Genomic DNA, 17,062 nt, shown 5'->3' with positions numbered 1-17,062 from the left:
TTTATCATAGTAGTTTTTATTTTTATTTATTTTAAAATTTTTAAATATTTATTTATCTATTTGTTTTTGGCTGCGTTGGGTCTTAGTTGAGGCACATGGGATCTTTCGTTGAGGCACGTAGGCTCTTTGTTGCGGTGCACGGGCTTCTCTCTAGTTGTAGCAAGTGAGCAGGCTCCAAAGTGCGCAGGCTCAGTAGTTGCAGTGTGCTGACTTAGTTGCCCCATGGCATGTGAGATCTTAGTTCCCTGACCAGGGATCGAGTCCACACCCCCTATATTGGAAGACAGATTCTTAACCACTTGGACCACCAGGGAAGTCCCTCTTCTTTCTCTTCTTAAACTTAACCCATGTTCTTTTGCCTCATTTTAGAACTCCTAGATATATATTTTTGTGTGTGTGTTTTGAGCTACAGTCAGTATTTGATATTGTTTTAGTCAGTGTTTGCCACAGCCCTTAGTTCCTGGCGTCCTAGTTCCTACCTATCCAATACCCCTGGTGATGAAGTTTCCGACAAGTGTGTGTGTCACTGAACACACATTCTGTGTTAACAGAGGCACTGATGAATAGTAATTGCAGTTTCCTGGTGTGGCCCTGTAGTGGGAGGCAGGAAAGGGTAGGGAATAAAAACATGGGCTTTGGAGTCTAGCAGCTCTGGATTCAAATCTTTACTCTTTCACTAGATACCATAAACCTTGGGCAAATTATCTAACCTCTCTAAACCTTAGCTACTTATTTTTTTTTTTTTTTTTTTTTTTTTTGCGATACACGGGCCTCTCACTGTTGTGGCCTCTCCCGTTGCGGAGCACAGGCTCCGGACGCGCAGGCCCAGCGGCCATGGCTCACGGGCCCAGCCGCTCCGCGGCATGTGGGATCCTCCCGGACCGGGGCACGAACCCGCGTCCCCTGCATCAGCAGGAGGACTCTCAACCACTGCGCCACCAGGGAAGCCCTTAGCTACTTATTAAATGGACTTTTAGTTATACCTCCCTCATAAGGCTACTGTGAATATTAAATGAGACTGTGTATAGAATGCTTTGTCTAGTGCTAATTATTATTATTGTGATTCTTAACAAAATTTCTAACTAATTGAATTTCTATTAGACATGGATTATCAACTTTAAAAATATCATAAAATACACTTTAAGATTATGCTAAATTCACAGAGGGTTTTTAATTTTTCCCAATTCTGAAGGTATTTGCTTTATGTCACAAGTATTGGCACAATCATCAGTTATAATGGTTCCAGACCAAGTGTAGGCAAACTATAGCTTGTGGGTAAACCTGGCCTGACACCTGTTTTTGTAAATAAAGTTTTATTGGAACACAGCCACACCTATTCGTTTTTACATCGTCTATGTCTCCCTTTGTGCAACAATGGAAGATCTGAGTAGCTGCAACAGAGGCCTGCAAAACCTAAAATGTTTATATTTGGCCCTTTATAGACCTCTTTACAGGTCCTGGTCCTAGACATATATAAGAAAGTAATGCTCTACAGAATTTTGTTTAATAAAGTAGAGTCAACTGGAGAATAGTTACTATAATAATAATAATAATTGTAAGTTTAACAATCATTAAGTAAGTGTAATTATCCAATATTGTCCATTAGGATATATCAGACATTGTGCTAAGACGATATAGGTTAATCTAATTTTAGCCATGAAATGACCCATGGGGTAGGTGCTATTAGATTCACCTTATAGCTGATGAAGCTAAGATTCAGGAAAGCTTAGTAATTTGCTCAGAATCTCTCAAGTGGAATTCAAGCCCAGGTCTGCATGATTCCAAACTTGTACAATGTACTTTATCCAGAGCCTTGGACTTGGTATTAATAAAGTGACTTAGAAATCTGGACACAGCTGCTGTGTGACCCTGAAGTGGTTATTTTCCTCTGTGGACCTCTATTCTCCCATCTTTCAAATAAGGGATTGGAATAGATATACCTTCAAGTTCCTTCTGGCCTGAACGTCCTCTGAGTTCTAGGAGACCTTAGCCAGCGGGTAGCTATGGAGTTGTCTGAGGCAGGACCTAGCAAAACATGGCCAGTTTTGTGGCAAGGGGCTGAGGAGGAGGTTGGGACTTGAGTTGAGGTAGAGTTCAGGTCGGGCTAGGATGGCTGGCAAAGGTGAGGCACTACCAGCTTCTGAGAACGGTATTTGATAGGCCCAGGGTGACTGCCTTCATGCAAATCACAAAAAATTAATAGTGTGTATGGTCGAAGTCCCTTTCCTCTTTTCCCTGGAGGGATCTGTATTCCTACCACACCCAGGGGTATATTGTATTGGGAGAAATTGCTCAAAAAGTTCTTGTTGAGCAATGGAGGCAGTTAGTTGACATTCAGTAGAAGGATGATTTGGAAACTTTTCTTTCAGCACCCTTAATGCTTCCCAGGCCCTGCCGTCTTACAAGGCTGACTCATGACTTGAGTCTACACCCACTTGTGGTCCAGAGCCTGGGCTTGTTTCCTCTTTCAACCTGACTTCTCCTCCTCAGAGCCCCAGTGTTGGTAAAGAGAAGGAGTGTGGACTTAGCAGCCAACACTCACTCTTGTCTTCAAGTCAGGATTTGGGTGCAGGTGGTTTACTAAGAAAATGCCTCTAGAGAGACCAGCAAAGGAAGTGGAGGAAGCAAGGCCAAGGCAGGGGAGGAAGAGGAGGCCGAACCAAAGGTGCTGACTGATTTTCCTAGATCTTCGCAACAAAGCACCATAGACTGGGTGACTTCAAACAACAGAAACTCGTTGCCTTATCGTTCTGCAGGCTACAACTCTGAAAACAGGGTGTTGGCAGGGCCATGCTCCCTCAAAAGCTTCTCAGGGAGGATCCTTCCTTACTTATTCCAGCTTCTAGAAGCCTCAGGCTTTCCTTGGCTTAGAGCAGCATAATTCCAATCTCTGACTCATTCTTAACATGGCCAGTTTCTTGTGTGTCTTCTGTCTCTGCATCCAAATTCCACTTTAGTAAGGAGACTAGTCATATTGGGTTAAGGGCCCCCATCATATTTTAACTACTCACCTGATTTCTAAATAAGGTTACATTCTGAGGTACTAAGGATATCTTTTTTTGGGGGTGGACACAATTCAACCCATAGTAAGTGTCATCTGAATTGACATTCCTGGGGAGGGTGTTTCCAGCCTGACCTGGCAGGGGACTCTGAAGTGGAAGTTACATCTCAAAGTTATTCCAACCAGGTGATGGATAAAAACAGCAAGAAAGCATCTGGGGATCAGGGAGCAGTAACATTATCTACTCCAAGAGGCTGGGTAAGGTTCCAATGCTCAAGTAATGACTTTCAGCCTGACTGGAACAGTGACTAAGGCTGCTTAGAGGCTATGAGCAGGGGAGGGCAGGGAGGAGAAAGCAGGAGCCCTAAGGCTTAGGTGGGGTTGATTTCCTGGCTCTGTGCTCCTTGCCCCCGCTCCAGCTTCACATTTTCCCCATGCCTCAGTTGCCCTTCCTCAGAGCTACCCTTCCAGGTAGACAAATTCTCTGGCCTTACCTCTAGACCAGAAGCTGGAGTCTCTCATAAAGGCCTGGTTTGGGGAAAGGATCCACCAACTGTGGCCTTCAGGAACAGAAGCTCCTAAATACACGCACACCCTGCCGGGGCTTGCTGCATAGAAATAGATGAATTCAGTACCCACCGGCCCCCTACATCAAATCTCTACCCTTGCCTAGGCTTCCATCTTCAAGAGGAATTTTGGTTATTTTGAGGGACTCCGTCTCCTCTTCTGCCCTCATCCAGGACCATCTTTTTTTTTTTTTTTTTTTTTTTTTTTTTTTGCAGTACGCGGGCCTCTCACTGCTGTGGCCTCTCCCGTTGCGGAGCACAGGCTTCGGACGCACAGGCTCAGCAGCCATGGCTCACGGGCCCAGCCGCTCCACGGCATGTGGGATCTTCCTGGACCGGGGCACGAACCCATGTCCCCTGCATCGGCAGGCGGGCTCTCAACCACTGCGCCACCAGGGAAGCCCAACAACTTTTAATTTTGATGAAGTTCAGTTTAATCTTTTTGCTGCTTGTGTGTTTGGTGTCATATTTAAGAAATCATTGCCAAATTCAAGGACATATAGATTTATCCTATGTTTTCTAAGCATCGTATAGATTTAACTCTTATATTTAGGTCTTTGATCCATCTTGATAGGTTAATTTTAATCAGAACATGAATAGAGAGATTGGGGTATGAGGTGGCCAAGCTTGGAAGCCCAGGTTCCAATGCTTTTATTTCAGTGCCACTAAAGCACAGTTTTCACTTGGGTTTGGCTGTGGTGTTTGACTTTTATATTTTTCCTTTAGCCAAGACAGTCAACTTCAGCATCCTGCAGTATAGCCTGGAATCCCTGACATGAAAGACCTCTTACACTGTTCAGGTCATGGCCAGCACCAGTGCTGGGGGAACTAGTGGCACCAGGATAAACTTCAAGACATTGTCAATTAGTGAGTACTCCTTCAGTCCCTGGGAATGTCTCCTTGGCATTTCCTTTAGGCTAGTCACAGATGATGTTTTCCAAAGGCAGGGGGAAGGCAAATGAAAGGGAGAAGTGAGAAGAACCATTTTGCTCTCTGACTCATTGGCCTTCCTGGAAAGCATATGGGTGAGGAGGGAGGAGGGAGAGCAGGAAAATTGAGAGCTGAATTTGGAAAGATGGGTCATTTTGCTTCTCCCTGGGTAGCCCCGAATCTTCTTAGGGAGGAGGGATCAAGTTAATGCCAACTTCACTGTCATTCCAAACCAGCTCCCACCTCAAGGCTATCCCCAAGTTCATAGTCACCAGTCCCTGTGTGTCAAACAAGGGAAAACCTTGGTTGATCAAGCACCATTGGCCCACTTAACCTCATTGTTTGTGGAGTTTTTTGAGTAAAAAAGTGTATAATATGTTCTACTAATCAGCTCTTATGTTAAAAAATGGGAGCAAGAAAAGTTTAATAAATACAACAGTAATATAAAATATGTGATTCATACGATGGTTACGGGGAATATTCAAGAGGGAAAGAAGACAGGCTGAAGAGGGAGATGAAGAAGAAGAAGGAAGGAGAATGGGAGAAACAGAGAGACAGGAGAATGGGAGAAACAGAAATCTCTGTCTTTGAATGACAGAGGTTTGATTTTAAGGATATACTAACACTTTTTTTAAAAAATGAAGCTTAAAAGTGAAGGAACATTGCAAAATTTTCCATAAAAGCTATAAATAGTCTAAGTATTCTTGAAATTCTCCTGTTCATCATCACACATCCAAAAGAATAAAAATAGCTTATGGTTCTGGAAAATGTGAGTAAAGCATGTGTTTTTACACAGAAAACATGTTCTGTTTTTATTGACTAACATTGTCTTTTGGGAGTTCTTTTTGATATTGCTCTTTAAAATCTTTTAAAATCATGTTATATTTTCACAACACTAGGCACAAATTGCATTATCTGATGGAATTTTCTCTATGGGTCAGATTGAAGGCAAGAGCCTGCCTTGGAGACTAGAAGTTTCTTATCCTTGGTTCTTCTGTTTGTTTGTTTTTCATTTTTTTATTGGAGTATAATTGCTTTACAATGTTGTGTTAGTTTCTGCTGTACAGTGAAGTGAACCAACTATATATATACCTACTTCCCCTCCCTCTTGGACCTCCCTCCCCCGCCGCCCCAATCCCACCCATCTAGGTCGTCACAGAGCACCGAGCTGAGCTTCCTGTGCATGTTCCTGCTAGCTATCTGTTTTACACATGGTAGTGTATATATGTCAGTCTTAATCTCCCAATTAGTCCCACCCTCCCCTTCCCGCCCTGTGTCCATATGTCCATTCTCTACATCTACATCTCTATTCCTGCTCTGCAAATAGGTTCATCTGTACCATTTTTCTAGATTCCACATCTATGCATTAATATACAGTATTTATTTTTCTCTTTCTGGCTTACTTCACTTTGTATGACAGACACTAGGTCCATCCACCTCACTACAAATACCCAATAAAACCTTCCTATAGGAGTTCACTGTGTTCTGTGGTTTGAGTGGGTGTGCTTAATTGTTCTGGAATTTCTGATCAATTGAAATTAAAAAATCTTGTTGCAATAATAGTGGTTTTGCCACTCCCGGTTGTTTGAGATGGATCTGTCCCGTGTTTGGTTGGGCTCTTATTCAGTGTGTGTTGCCACCGGCTGCTCACAGGTAAAGCAGAAATTCTCTTTTACCAGCAAGTTTCTGCTTTTTATTTTTAGAATAAATCATCAGGGAAATGAAAAGAGGATGCTTTAGCTTTGGGTTGTGGTCAAGAACTGATTAAATAATTTAGTGTCCCCGGCACACACTAAAAATCATACACTTCAGTTGTGATCTCAGTGGCATATTTGTTTGTTTATGTTTTATTACATTTATTATTGCAGATGTTCAGTACTTCATTACTTTCTCTTATTTTTTTTCTGAAAATTTAATTTGCGGTTGTAACTACAGAGTTTGAGAACTCAGCATCCTTGTTTTCTACAAATACTGATTAAAACAAAATGCTGTAAAATGTAGAACATTGTAATTACCTTCCCATGTCTTTGTTGTATTTGTGCTGAAATGTTTTCACATTCCTTTGTCTGGAAGAAATTCTTTGCTTTCATTTTGATTATGTTGCTTACCTTGAAATCAATAGGTTTTGATATTTTCTCTTGGAAGATTTTATATATTTTTGGGAATATGTAATATATCTAATAAAAGATAAAAATTATCATGTAAATAACAACAACAACAAAATAAACCCTCATACCTTTTAATGGCTGAGTGATATTCCATTGTATATATGTACCACATCTTCTTTATCCTTTCATCTGTTGTTGGACATCTAGATTGTTTCCATGTCCTGGCTATTGTAAATAGTGCTGCAGTGAACATTGGGGTACATGTGTCCTTTTGCATTATGGTTTTCTCAGGGTATATTCCCAGTAGTGGGATTGCTGGGTCATATGGTAGTTCTATTTTTAGTTTTTTAAGGAACCTCCATACTGTTTTCCACAGTGGCTGTATCAATTTATGTTCCCACCAACAGTGCAAGAGGGTTCCCTTTTTTCCACACCCTCTCCAGCATTTACTGTTTGTAGATTTTTTGATGATGGCCATTCTGACCAGTGTGAGGTGACACCTCATTGCAGTTTTTTTTTTTTTTTTCCCCTTTTTTTGCGGTATGTGGGCCTCTCACTGTTGTGGCCTCTCCCGTTGCGGGGCACAGGCTCTGGACGCACAGGCTCAGTGGCCATGGCTCACGGGCCCAGCCACTCAGCGGCATGCGGGATCCTCCTGGACCAGGGCACGAACCCGCGTCCCCTGCACCGGCAGGCGGACTCCCAACCACTGCGCCACCAGGGAAGCCCCTCGTTGCAGTTTTGATTTGCATTTCTCTAATAATTAGTGATGTTGAGCAGCTTTTCATGTGCCTCTTGGCCATCTGTATGTCTTCTTTGGTGAAATGTCTATTTAGGTCTTCCACCCATTTTTTAATTGGGTTGTTTGTTTTTTTGATATTGAGCTCCATGAGCTGTTTGTATATTTTGGAGATGAATCCTTTGTCTGTTGCTTCGTTTGCACATATTTTCTCCATTCTGAAGGTTCTGTCTTTTCATCTTATTTATGGTTTCCTTTGCTGTGCAAAAGCTTTTAAGTTTCATTACGTCCCATTTGTTTATTTTTGTTTTTATTTTCATTACTCTAGGAGGTGGGTCAAAAAAAATCTTGCTGTGGTTTATATCAAAGAGTGTTCTGCCTATGTTTTTGTCTAAGAGTTTTATAGTATCCGGTCTTACATTTAAGTCTCTAATCCATTTTGAGTTTATTTTTGTGTATGGTGTTAGGGAATGTTCTAATTTCATTCTTTTACATGTAGCTGTCCAGTTTTCCCAGCACCACTTACTGAAGAGGCTGTCTTTTCTCCATTGTATGTTCTTGCCTCCTGTGTCATAAATTAGGTGACCATATGTGTGTGGGTTTATCTCTGGGCTTTCTATCCTGTACCATTGACTTATATTTCTGTTTTTGTGCCAGTACCATACCGTCTTGATTACTGTAGCCTTGTAGTGTAGATTAGTCAGGGAGCCTGATTCCTCCAGCTCCATTTCTTTCTCAAGATTGCTTTGGCTATTTGGGGTCTTTTGTGTTTCCATACAAATTGTAAAATTTTTTGTTCTAATTCTGTGAAGAATGCCATTGGTAATTTAATAGGGATTGCACTGAATCTGTAGATTGCTTTGGGTAGTATAGTCATTTTACAATATTGATTCTTCCAGTCTAAGAACATGGTATATTTCTCCATCTGTTTATGTCATCTTTGATTTCTTTCATCAGTGCTTTATAGTTTTCTGAGTACAGATCTTTTGCCTCCTTAGGTAGGTTTATTCCTAGGTATTTTATTCTTTTTGTTGCGATGGTGAATGGGATTGTTTCCTTAAGTTCTCTTTCTGAGTTTTCGTTGTTAGTGTATAGGAATGCAAGAGATTTCTGTGCATTAATTTGTATCCTGCCATCTTACCAAATTCACTGATTAGTTCTAGTAATTTTCTGGTGGCAGCTTCAGGATTTTCTATGTATAGTATCATGTCATTTGCAAACAGTGACAATTTTACTTCTTCTTTTCCAATTTATATTCCTTTTATTTCTTTTTCTTCTCTGATTGTCATGGCTAGAACTTCCAAAACTGTGTTGAATAAGAGGGGCAAGTGTGGACATCCTTGTCTTGTTCCTGATCTTAGAAGAAATGCTTTCAGTTTTTCACCATTGAGAATGAAGTTTGCTGTGGGTTTGTCATATATGGCCTTTATTATGTTGAGGTAGGTTCCCTCTATGCCCATTTTCTGGAGAGTTTTTATCAAAAATGGGTGCTGAATTTTGTCAAAAGCTTTTTCTGCATCTATTGAGATGATCATATGGTTTTTATTCTTCAATTTGTTAATATGGTGTATCACATTGATTGATTTGCATATATTGAAGAATCCTTGCATCCCTGGGATAAATCCCACTTGATCATGGTGTACGATCCTTTTAATGTGTTGTTGGATTCTGTTTGCTAGTATTTTGTTGAGGATTTTTGCACTGATGTTCATCAGTGATATTGGCCTGTAATTTTCTTTTTTGTGATATCTTTGTCTGGTTTTGCTATCAGGGTGATGGTGGCCTTGTAGAATGATTTTGGGAGTGTTCCTCCCTCTGCAGTTTTTTGGAAGAGTTTGAAAAGGATAGGTGTTAGCTCTTCTCTAAATGTTTGATAGAATTCACCTGTGAAGCCATCTGGTCCTGGACTTTTGTTTGTTGGAAGATTTTGAATTACACTTTCAATTTCATTACTTGTGATTGGTCTGTTACTCTTGGTTCTTATGGATCTCCCTGCTTCTGTCTTTGATCCTCTACCATCTGTTTTCCACACAGCAGCCAGAGTTTAAAATCCTAGACCCCCTACTTAAAACCCACCAGTGGTTTCTGTTGTATTTTGAATTAAATCCAAACTCCTTCCCATTGCTTTCAGGACCCTTCCTCACCTGTCCCTTCCTGACCTCACCTCCCACCACTTCCCGTTTATGTTCCCATTTATGCTTTTCCTTCTGCCTTGAATGCTTTCCCCAGCATGAACATGGGCAGTTCCTTCTCATTATTCACGTTAGCTGAGATTTCACTTCTCCAAGGAGTCTTCCTTTGCCACCCTATCTAAAGGTGCTAACCCCGTACCCACTTTACCCTACTCTCTATCATCCCATTTTATCTGAAATAATCTTACGTTACTTATTGTCTGAATTCTTGAACCAGAAGGTAAGCTCCACGAGAGTAGGGATCTTGTGTTTCTTGCTTCTTGCTATTTATTTTATTACCCACAAACAATTTGTTTGGCAAATTGTAAGTGCTCAGAAAATGTTTACTAGATGAATGAAGTTGGAGGATGAACCTGGGGAACACAGTTTCTGTCAGTATTATTCAGGGAGAAGAGAAATGGAATGAATTTGAATTAAATTGAAAGAAAACGTTTAGGGTATATGTTGCTGAAGTTACTGGAAGAAAACATTAATCTTTGATTTTTGTCAAGAAAGTAAGGGGCTCAACCTGCTACTGACTTTTGTTCTCCTTTTCTCAAAGGTGTCTTTGGGATTTTCATTATAACTTCTCTGGTTGGAGGTGGCCTTATTCTCATCATCCTGATGGTGGCATATGATCTCAAAAAACCCAAGTGAGTTTGTAGACAACAGTGTGGGCCCTCAAAATCGGGGGTGGAAAGGGGTGGAAGACACCATGGGTGGAAGAGGGCACACTGCCATTAAGGGGTGTCCATTCATTTATTGAGTTGATACATATTTATTGAATTTATTGTATGCCTTACACTGTGGCACATCAGAATTCTAACCAAACAGGAGGACTTGTACCCCCGACAGCGCTGTGCACTGGGCCTAGGACTTTTTGAAGCTAGGGAAGTGCCAGCTGCCCCACAGGCTTTGTCTGCTGTGTTCGGTATCTGAGACTAGAGTTGGGGAGAAGATCCTCTCTGTGTCTAGAGGGGACCCTTGGCAGCAGCAAGGGCCCTCAAGGCCACCAGCCTCTCTCCCAGGCAGAGCAGGGAGCAGGGTGCCCATGGAGTTAGAGCACTGGCCAGCATATGCCCAGCACAGGCGGTCCTTGCTTGTGGCACAGTGTCAGAGGGCTCGCTGAGGGCCATTTGTCCTGCCTGCTCTGGCCACTGTAGGGAAGGAAGCTTGTCTTCAGGGTCTTGTGCTTTCTGTCCCCAGAGAACCTCATTCTACCCTGAGGGTCACGGGTTCTCTCCCCATTAGACCGCTCTCTCCACAGTTACACAGTCGTGGGCCTTCTCTGCCAAGCAGCTGTGCTTAGTTACGGCCAAGCTAATGTCAACCTCAGTCAGCTTTGGGTTGTAAGCAAGTCGTCAGCACCCATTCTCGTACATTTTGCACATCTGACAAGTTCCCAGGTGGTACTGATGCTGCTGGTTGGGACCACACTTTGAGAATCACTGCTCTGAAGTGTGGGTATCTTGTAAGGCTTAGAGTGTTACCTTTCCTGGGGAATAAATCTCAAGGAAATGGCTCTGTGATGGTGTGATTTCCGGCATCAGGACCAGGGGGTGGAGATGCAGGGGTGGGAGAGCGGGGAAGAGTAGGAAAAGCTTTGCCTGGGGAAAGGTCTTCTCCCATCACGTCCCATAGTTGACTTGCAATTTCACTCCCCAAAGTACTTTGCTTTCCCAGTTTCTGTCAGGAGGCTGTGAGCTTGCCCTTATTCAATAGGGAGTCATTCAATTCCCTGCATTGAAGCCCTGCTCTTTTGGCTTGGCCATGCAGTAGAAGTAAAATGCTTCTTGGACTCACTTCCTATTTTAAAATCTTATCTCTTATTAGCAAATTAAAGCACCTGTGTTGGCCCAATGTCCCCAACCCTGCTGAAAGCAGTATAGCCACATGGTGTGGAGATGATTTAAAGGTAAACACTCCTGTTTTTGTTAAGGAGATTGTTGAGCAAGCTGGTTATGGGAGGTGGACAGGGTGATGGACTGAGGTTTGCATAGGGTTCACATAAAGAGAACTCGAGGTTAAAAAGTCCCAGGGAATGGCTGGCAGGACAGGTGGAATCAGCCTTTCTGGAATGACTTTGACCTCATTCTTTGGACAAGAGGAAATGGCTTTACCAGGCTCATAGGACCCAGTGTTTGCTGGGCATAAAACTGGTCCTATAAAGGGTGCCACGGAAGAGACACTGGCCCTACCCTTAAGGACCTGACTGTCTAATTAGAAAGCAGGAGAACCCAGCTATAAGACTGGAGACCATTTAAAAAGCAGCCAAGAGCAAGTTAATCTAGAGACCACCTGGGGACCCGAGGGGCCGCTAATGTGCATTTCTGTCCAAAGGCAGGGGCAGGCTGCATCAAATTGTTTTTCTCAGATTGGAGACATTGGCAGTGGGGTTTTCTAGGGAGTTATCCATAATAGAAACCTCCCATTTTCATACATTTTTAAATTGAAAATTGTTCTGAAAGTTTAAGGTTTAATTTCTTGGTTAAGTAGAAAGAAGCCCAATCAAATATAACCTTTAAATCCTTGTTATTGAAAGACTGTTTCCAGTATTCCTTGATAAGGAATTTTTAATATTAGCCCCTGTTTCAACTCAGAAGTCTTTTTTAACATGGATGTGAAAATTATTTTTATTATTTATTTAATTAAAATTTGGTTGTTTCTATTTTCTTCTCTCCTCTATCATTCATGTGTTACCTTATTTAATTTCCTACTTACCAAAAGTTATTAAGAGAGTAAACTAATTCATAGGCAGTCTTGTCTGATGTCTAAAATGTTTTTTGAATCATCTGTAGGTCTGGCCTCTGTAGCAGTCACTTATTAATCACTCACTATATGCCAGGCAGTGAGCTAGGCTCTGGGGATACAAAGGTGTCGGACACCACCCCCACCAGGAGGCCACCTTTGATTTTCTGGTGATGTTGGGCAAGTTATTTGTCTTTATGATAATTCTAATTTTGATGCTTCCATCTTCACTGGGATTTTATGAGCATATGATTATGTGGAAAATAGCCTTGAGCTCTCTAAAAGAAGAAATTATTTGAATACACTGTGTTCTTCTCAGGAAATGGACCACTCTTGCTAAGCTCCCATGGAAGGGCACCACTTCTGGCCTCTAAGAGGGGGGCTGGTCCAGAGGTGGGGCTTTGGGTGTCCCAAGCCTAATAGCTTTTGGCTACATCATATGTGGCCCCCAAATGACCATTGGGGTGTCCCTTTCTCTTTTCCAGGATAAGCTAAATCTGAAGGAGTTTGATGACTCTGTGAACACAGAAGAAGATGGGATTCTAAAACCATGTTCTGCCCCCAGTGACCTTATTGACAGGTTGGTGGTAAATTTTGAGAATTTTCTGGAAGTGGTTTCCACAGAGGAAACTGAAAAGGGCCAGGAAAATATCTTGGGAGGGGAAAAGAATGAGTACATGACCTCCCCATATGGGACTTATTGTCCCGCAGTTTCAGTCGAGATTCCACCGAGAGAATCGCAACACCTACGTTCTGGAACACCAGAGGGGATCCGCTCAGAAGCCAAAGAGCATCCTCTCCCTCCTACCCAAGGTTTAGGGCCAGACCATCTCTGTGGGGAAGGAGCACCAAACCCATACTTGAAAAATTCAGTGACAACCAGAGAATTTCTCATGTCTGAAAAACTTCTAGACCAAACCCAAAGAGAAGTCTAAATGCCACCATGGCTTGAATCCCCCTACGTCTCAGTGTGCATGACTCACAGAGAGAAGACTTGGCTACAAGAGCTTCCTTGGCGTCTCCCCATCCCGCTTGTGTTAGAGAAAGTCTCGCACACCCCCGAGTGACTCGTGAGCTTGGTTGGCCCAGATGTGTAGCTTGCTTGAGAAGAAAGGATGGTGGACTTCCCTGGTGGTGCAGTGGTTAAGAATCCATCTGCCAATGCAGGGGACATGGGTTCGAGCCCTGGTCTGGGAGGATCCCACATGCCGTGGAGCAACTAAGCCTGTGCGCCACAACTACTGAGCCCGCGTGTCACAACTACTGAAGCCCGCATGCCTAGAGCCCGTGCTCCGCAACAAGAGAAGCCACTGCAATGAGAAGCCTGCGCACTGCAATGAAGAGTAGCCCCCGCTCTCTGCAACTAGAGAAAGCCCTTGCGCAGCAACGAAGACCCAACGCAGCCAAACATTAATTAATTAATTAATTAAAAATAAAGATTTAAACAGAAAGGATGGTGATCAGCCTGAGCACTTTGCAGAGGAAAAGCAATTTATTTTCTTTTGTTCAGATAAAAAGCTCTCGCCAAGGCCTCTGACGGATTGACTTGGAGGGGCAGTGGACACCAGAGGCGGACATATCTGGCCTTCCTGAAGAATTGGGCCATGGGCACAGTCTTTGCTGGGGCCACTCCTCACAGCTCCAAGAGAGACTTTCCCTGTTGCCAAAGGACAGTTGCTTAGTTGGCACTTGGGTGGTCTGCCAGGAGGCGAGGCTCTCTCCCTCCACCTTGACCTCCCTGGCTCCAGGCTACACCTCTGAGGTAGCGCTGACACCGCTTTAGAGATTAAGTCTCTCTCTCAACACAGGGGTGGGAGGTGGTGTGGCCCTCCTGATGGTGTGCCTGAAATGCCTCATTACCCTCATTAAATCTCAAGTGTCTGTAGCAAAACCCCCGCCCAGGGCTCTTGCCCTTGATCCACTGCATGGCTGGGGATGGAGGAACGAGGGAGGGCCTTGGCAGCGCGCTGGGGAACGGACTCTTGCCGGGCCGGCAGGTCCACACTACGGTCCAGGCCACTGCCCAGCCCTGCAGACAGTTCCTGGAGGCCCTCACTGCCCCTCTATCTTGCACCCAAGCCTGGGAATAGAAAGATACCAAAGACGGCAGCAGCTTTTTACAGGGACTGTGCACCCTCACACTGGCTCAGAGCCCAGGAATGCTTACTGAACACACCCTTCAGAGGCCTCTTCCCAGAAGCAGCTGAGCAGGGCCTGGGGACGTGGAATGCTTAGCACCTGTGCTGCTCCAACACCAGGACTCTGCCTTTGCGTGGCAAAGCCCAGGGCTTGCAACCACGACTGGAGCCTTTAGCCCAAGTGCTAATGGCAGATACCCGGGAACTTATGGCTGGCACTGGGCTCCTACCCTGAGCACAGTGACATCACATGACTTCCTGACATGTGGCTAAGACTCACCTGGCCATCAGGGGAGGTCGCTGAGAGCCTGGTGAGATGGGGGCAGCGGGGCACAGTGAGCCCTGCATTTGCCAGAGAGAAAGGCTGACGGTAATTTTCCTGAGTGCTTGAGAAGTCAGTGCTTGTGTAGCGGGCAGACTTCACAAGCCACCGACTCAGGTGTGCAAAACCATCACTTTACTTTTCTAGAACTAAACTTAATTTCTGGCCCAAGCCCCTGGCCTTTTGAAGTGGCCATGGCCCAGTGCAATGATTTGCGTCGCCTCAGGTTTGTAACTCGGTCTTACTCGGGATTTTGTGCCCCATCCACCCTGGGACTGGCTCTGAACGCCAGCGGATGTTCAGGGGAGCAGCATGGAGTCTGCTGCCCAGCGCTGGGCAGGGATGTGCCTCCCCGCCACCTGCCACTGTCCTCAGCCAATTGCTGCATCCTTATCACAGGCACAAGCAGGGGGGATGCTTTCCCAAAGCTCTCTCCTCGTTAACTCCAGCGTCTGTAGCACCCTCCCACCCCCCAAATTCGTCACTCCTCGTTTACAGAACAGCAACTACTGATAAATCAAGGAATAAGGGGGGCCTGGAGCAGGGCTCTGGGGAACCTGTGTCCTGGGAGTGGAAAGGGGCCAAACAAAGGGGATACATGGGGTCCCGGCTGTGGTGGGTTCTCTCCGCCCTGATACCTCCCCCACCCCCGACTGTTGTGACGTGGGCACTTCTATGAGCCGCCAGTCCCCCAGAGTTCCAGACGGGGCCCTTTCCGCCTGCCTCTGATTTGTGAACTCACAGGAGGTCCTAGCTTGGTGCCCAAAACTCCTCCCTCCCTCCTGTGACCCTCTGCTACCTCCAGCTGAGGGACGGGGAGGGCCAGAGCGAGCCCCTCTAATCTTGTTTATCTCACAGCTGGGTGGGGCTTTTGAACCTAAAGTCCAAGAATTTGATGGCTGGGGAGAAAAAAAAGTCACAGATGGCTTCTGTGAGTGGGTTTCAGAGATGAAGATGTTACCCTCTTCTCTCCTCCCCTTAATTATTCATTAAAGCCTGAATGAATAGTTTGCAAATACCACACCCTGGCCCTTCCTCTTTTCATTTCTTCTTCCCTTTTCTCACTTTCCTTCTTGCCTCCTGTCTTCTGCTTTTTTTCCACGACTCCCAGCTGCTTCTCATCTTTTTAACACTTTTTTTTTTCTATTTCTTGTTTCTTTTCTTTTTATTCCTTTCTCCCCTTCCCATCAGCCCCGCTTGTATGATTTCCAAATTTACTTTTGCTACCTTTGAGGGCTAGAGAAATCAGGGCCCTCTGTTTCGTTCTAGATGGTCCAAGATAGTTCCATAGGAGTCAGCATCTCCTCTAGTAAGAAGGGCAGGAAGCCCAGAAGTGCATTCTGCAGGCCATACAGTTTGCTCCCCAGAGCAGATCACAGGACATGGCCTAAAAGAAGGCAGTGGTGACCTTCCTCTCCTGGAATCGAGTCATGAACTGTCCCCACTCCCAGTGTCCTGCGCTGCCTCTGTGACTGGAGAAGGCCATCTGCGTTTTCTCTGTTAACTGTCAGAGACGTTGAGAGGACACAAACAGGAAAACTTGTGTTTTAGCAAGGTCATTAAAAACTGATAAAATTCCGTTAGAGTTTTCTAACGTTAGTGCCCTATCAGTAGCCTTTCTTTTACAATAATATCAGGGAAAAAAATGTTAAAGAATGGCAGAGAAGCCAATCTGTGGTTAAAAAAGAGAGATGATACCTTCATTCTTTCTCAGGTGGCTGCAGTAAAACACACAGTAAAAGCACCAGGTGGGGGGCGGGTTCGGGTGGGGAGGGGCGTGGCTTGAAAAGGGCCCCAGCCATCCCCAGGCCGCTCCTACCTCGTGCGGGGAAAGCCTGTGCGGCCTGCCGGGCGCCCACCCAGCCCGCGCCCCCGCGCCCCGCTCTCTGCCGGCCCCAACTTACTGCTGCCGCTGCAGGCACGCTTCAGCCCAGGGCTCAGCCAGCCAGCCCTCAGGCCCAGTCTGGGCCCTGTTTCTGTGGGCCCATGAGCCAGACATGATCCTGACATTTTGAAAGGCTAGAAAACGAAAGGAAGAATAACGTTTAATGAGGTGTGAAAATTCCATAGAATTCAAATTTCAGTGTCTACCTGTGAAGCCTAATTGGAACACAGCCACGCCATCCTTTATGTGTCACCCTCAGCTGCTACCCACACACAGACAGAACTGAGTAGTTGTGACAGAGTTTCTCCTACAGAACCTAAAATGATCACCATGTGGCCCTTTACAGAAATAGTTTGCTGGTCCACCCCTGTGTAGCCCACAGACATGGGGCTCAGACTGCACAAAGTACTTTAACTTGGAAGCGGTTGCTAATGAGAAAAAAAAAATCAGACTG

The 17,062-nt window shown here is 44.6% G+C and overlaps 1 protein-coding gene across 1 annotated transcript in view; it reads left to right on the top strand.

Annotated features, from left to right (window-relative positions):
* The window catches only part of IL31RA (interleukin 31 receptor A), a gene marked incomplete at both ends in the record, with an annotated part of 40,942 nt that extends 27,744 nt beyond the window's left edge, over positions 1-13,198 (top strand). The window contains 5 exon segments of the mRNA XM_079701608.1: positions 4,294-4,343; positions 4,347-4,434; positions 10,078-10,168; positions 11,349-11,430; positions 12,749-13,198. Of these exon segments, the coding sequence (XP_079557734.1) occupies positions 4,294-4,343; positions 4,347-4,434; positions 10,078-10,168; positions 11,349-11,430; positions 12,749-13,198 (761 nt within the window).
* Positions 13,199-17,062: the final 3,864 nt, after the last annotated feature.

The sequence above is a fragment of the Hyperoodon ampullatus genome (genome assembly GCF_949752795.1).
Source record: "Hyperoodon ampullatus genome assembly, chromosome: 4".
Taxonomy (NCBI): Eukaryota; Metazoa; Chordata; class Mammalia; order Artiodactyla; family Ziphiidae; genus Hyperoodon; species Hyperoodon ampullatus.
This window is presented reverse-complemented; position numbering and strand designations above follow the sequence as displayed.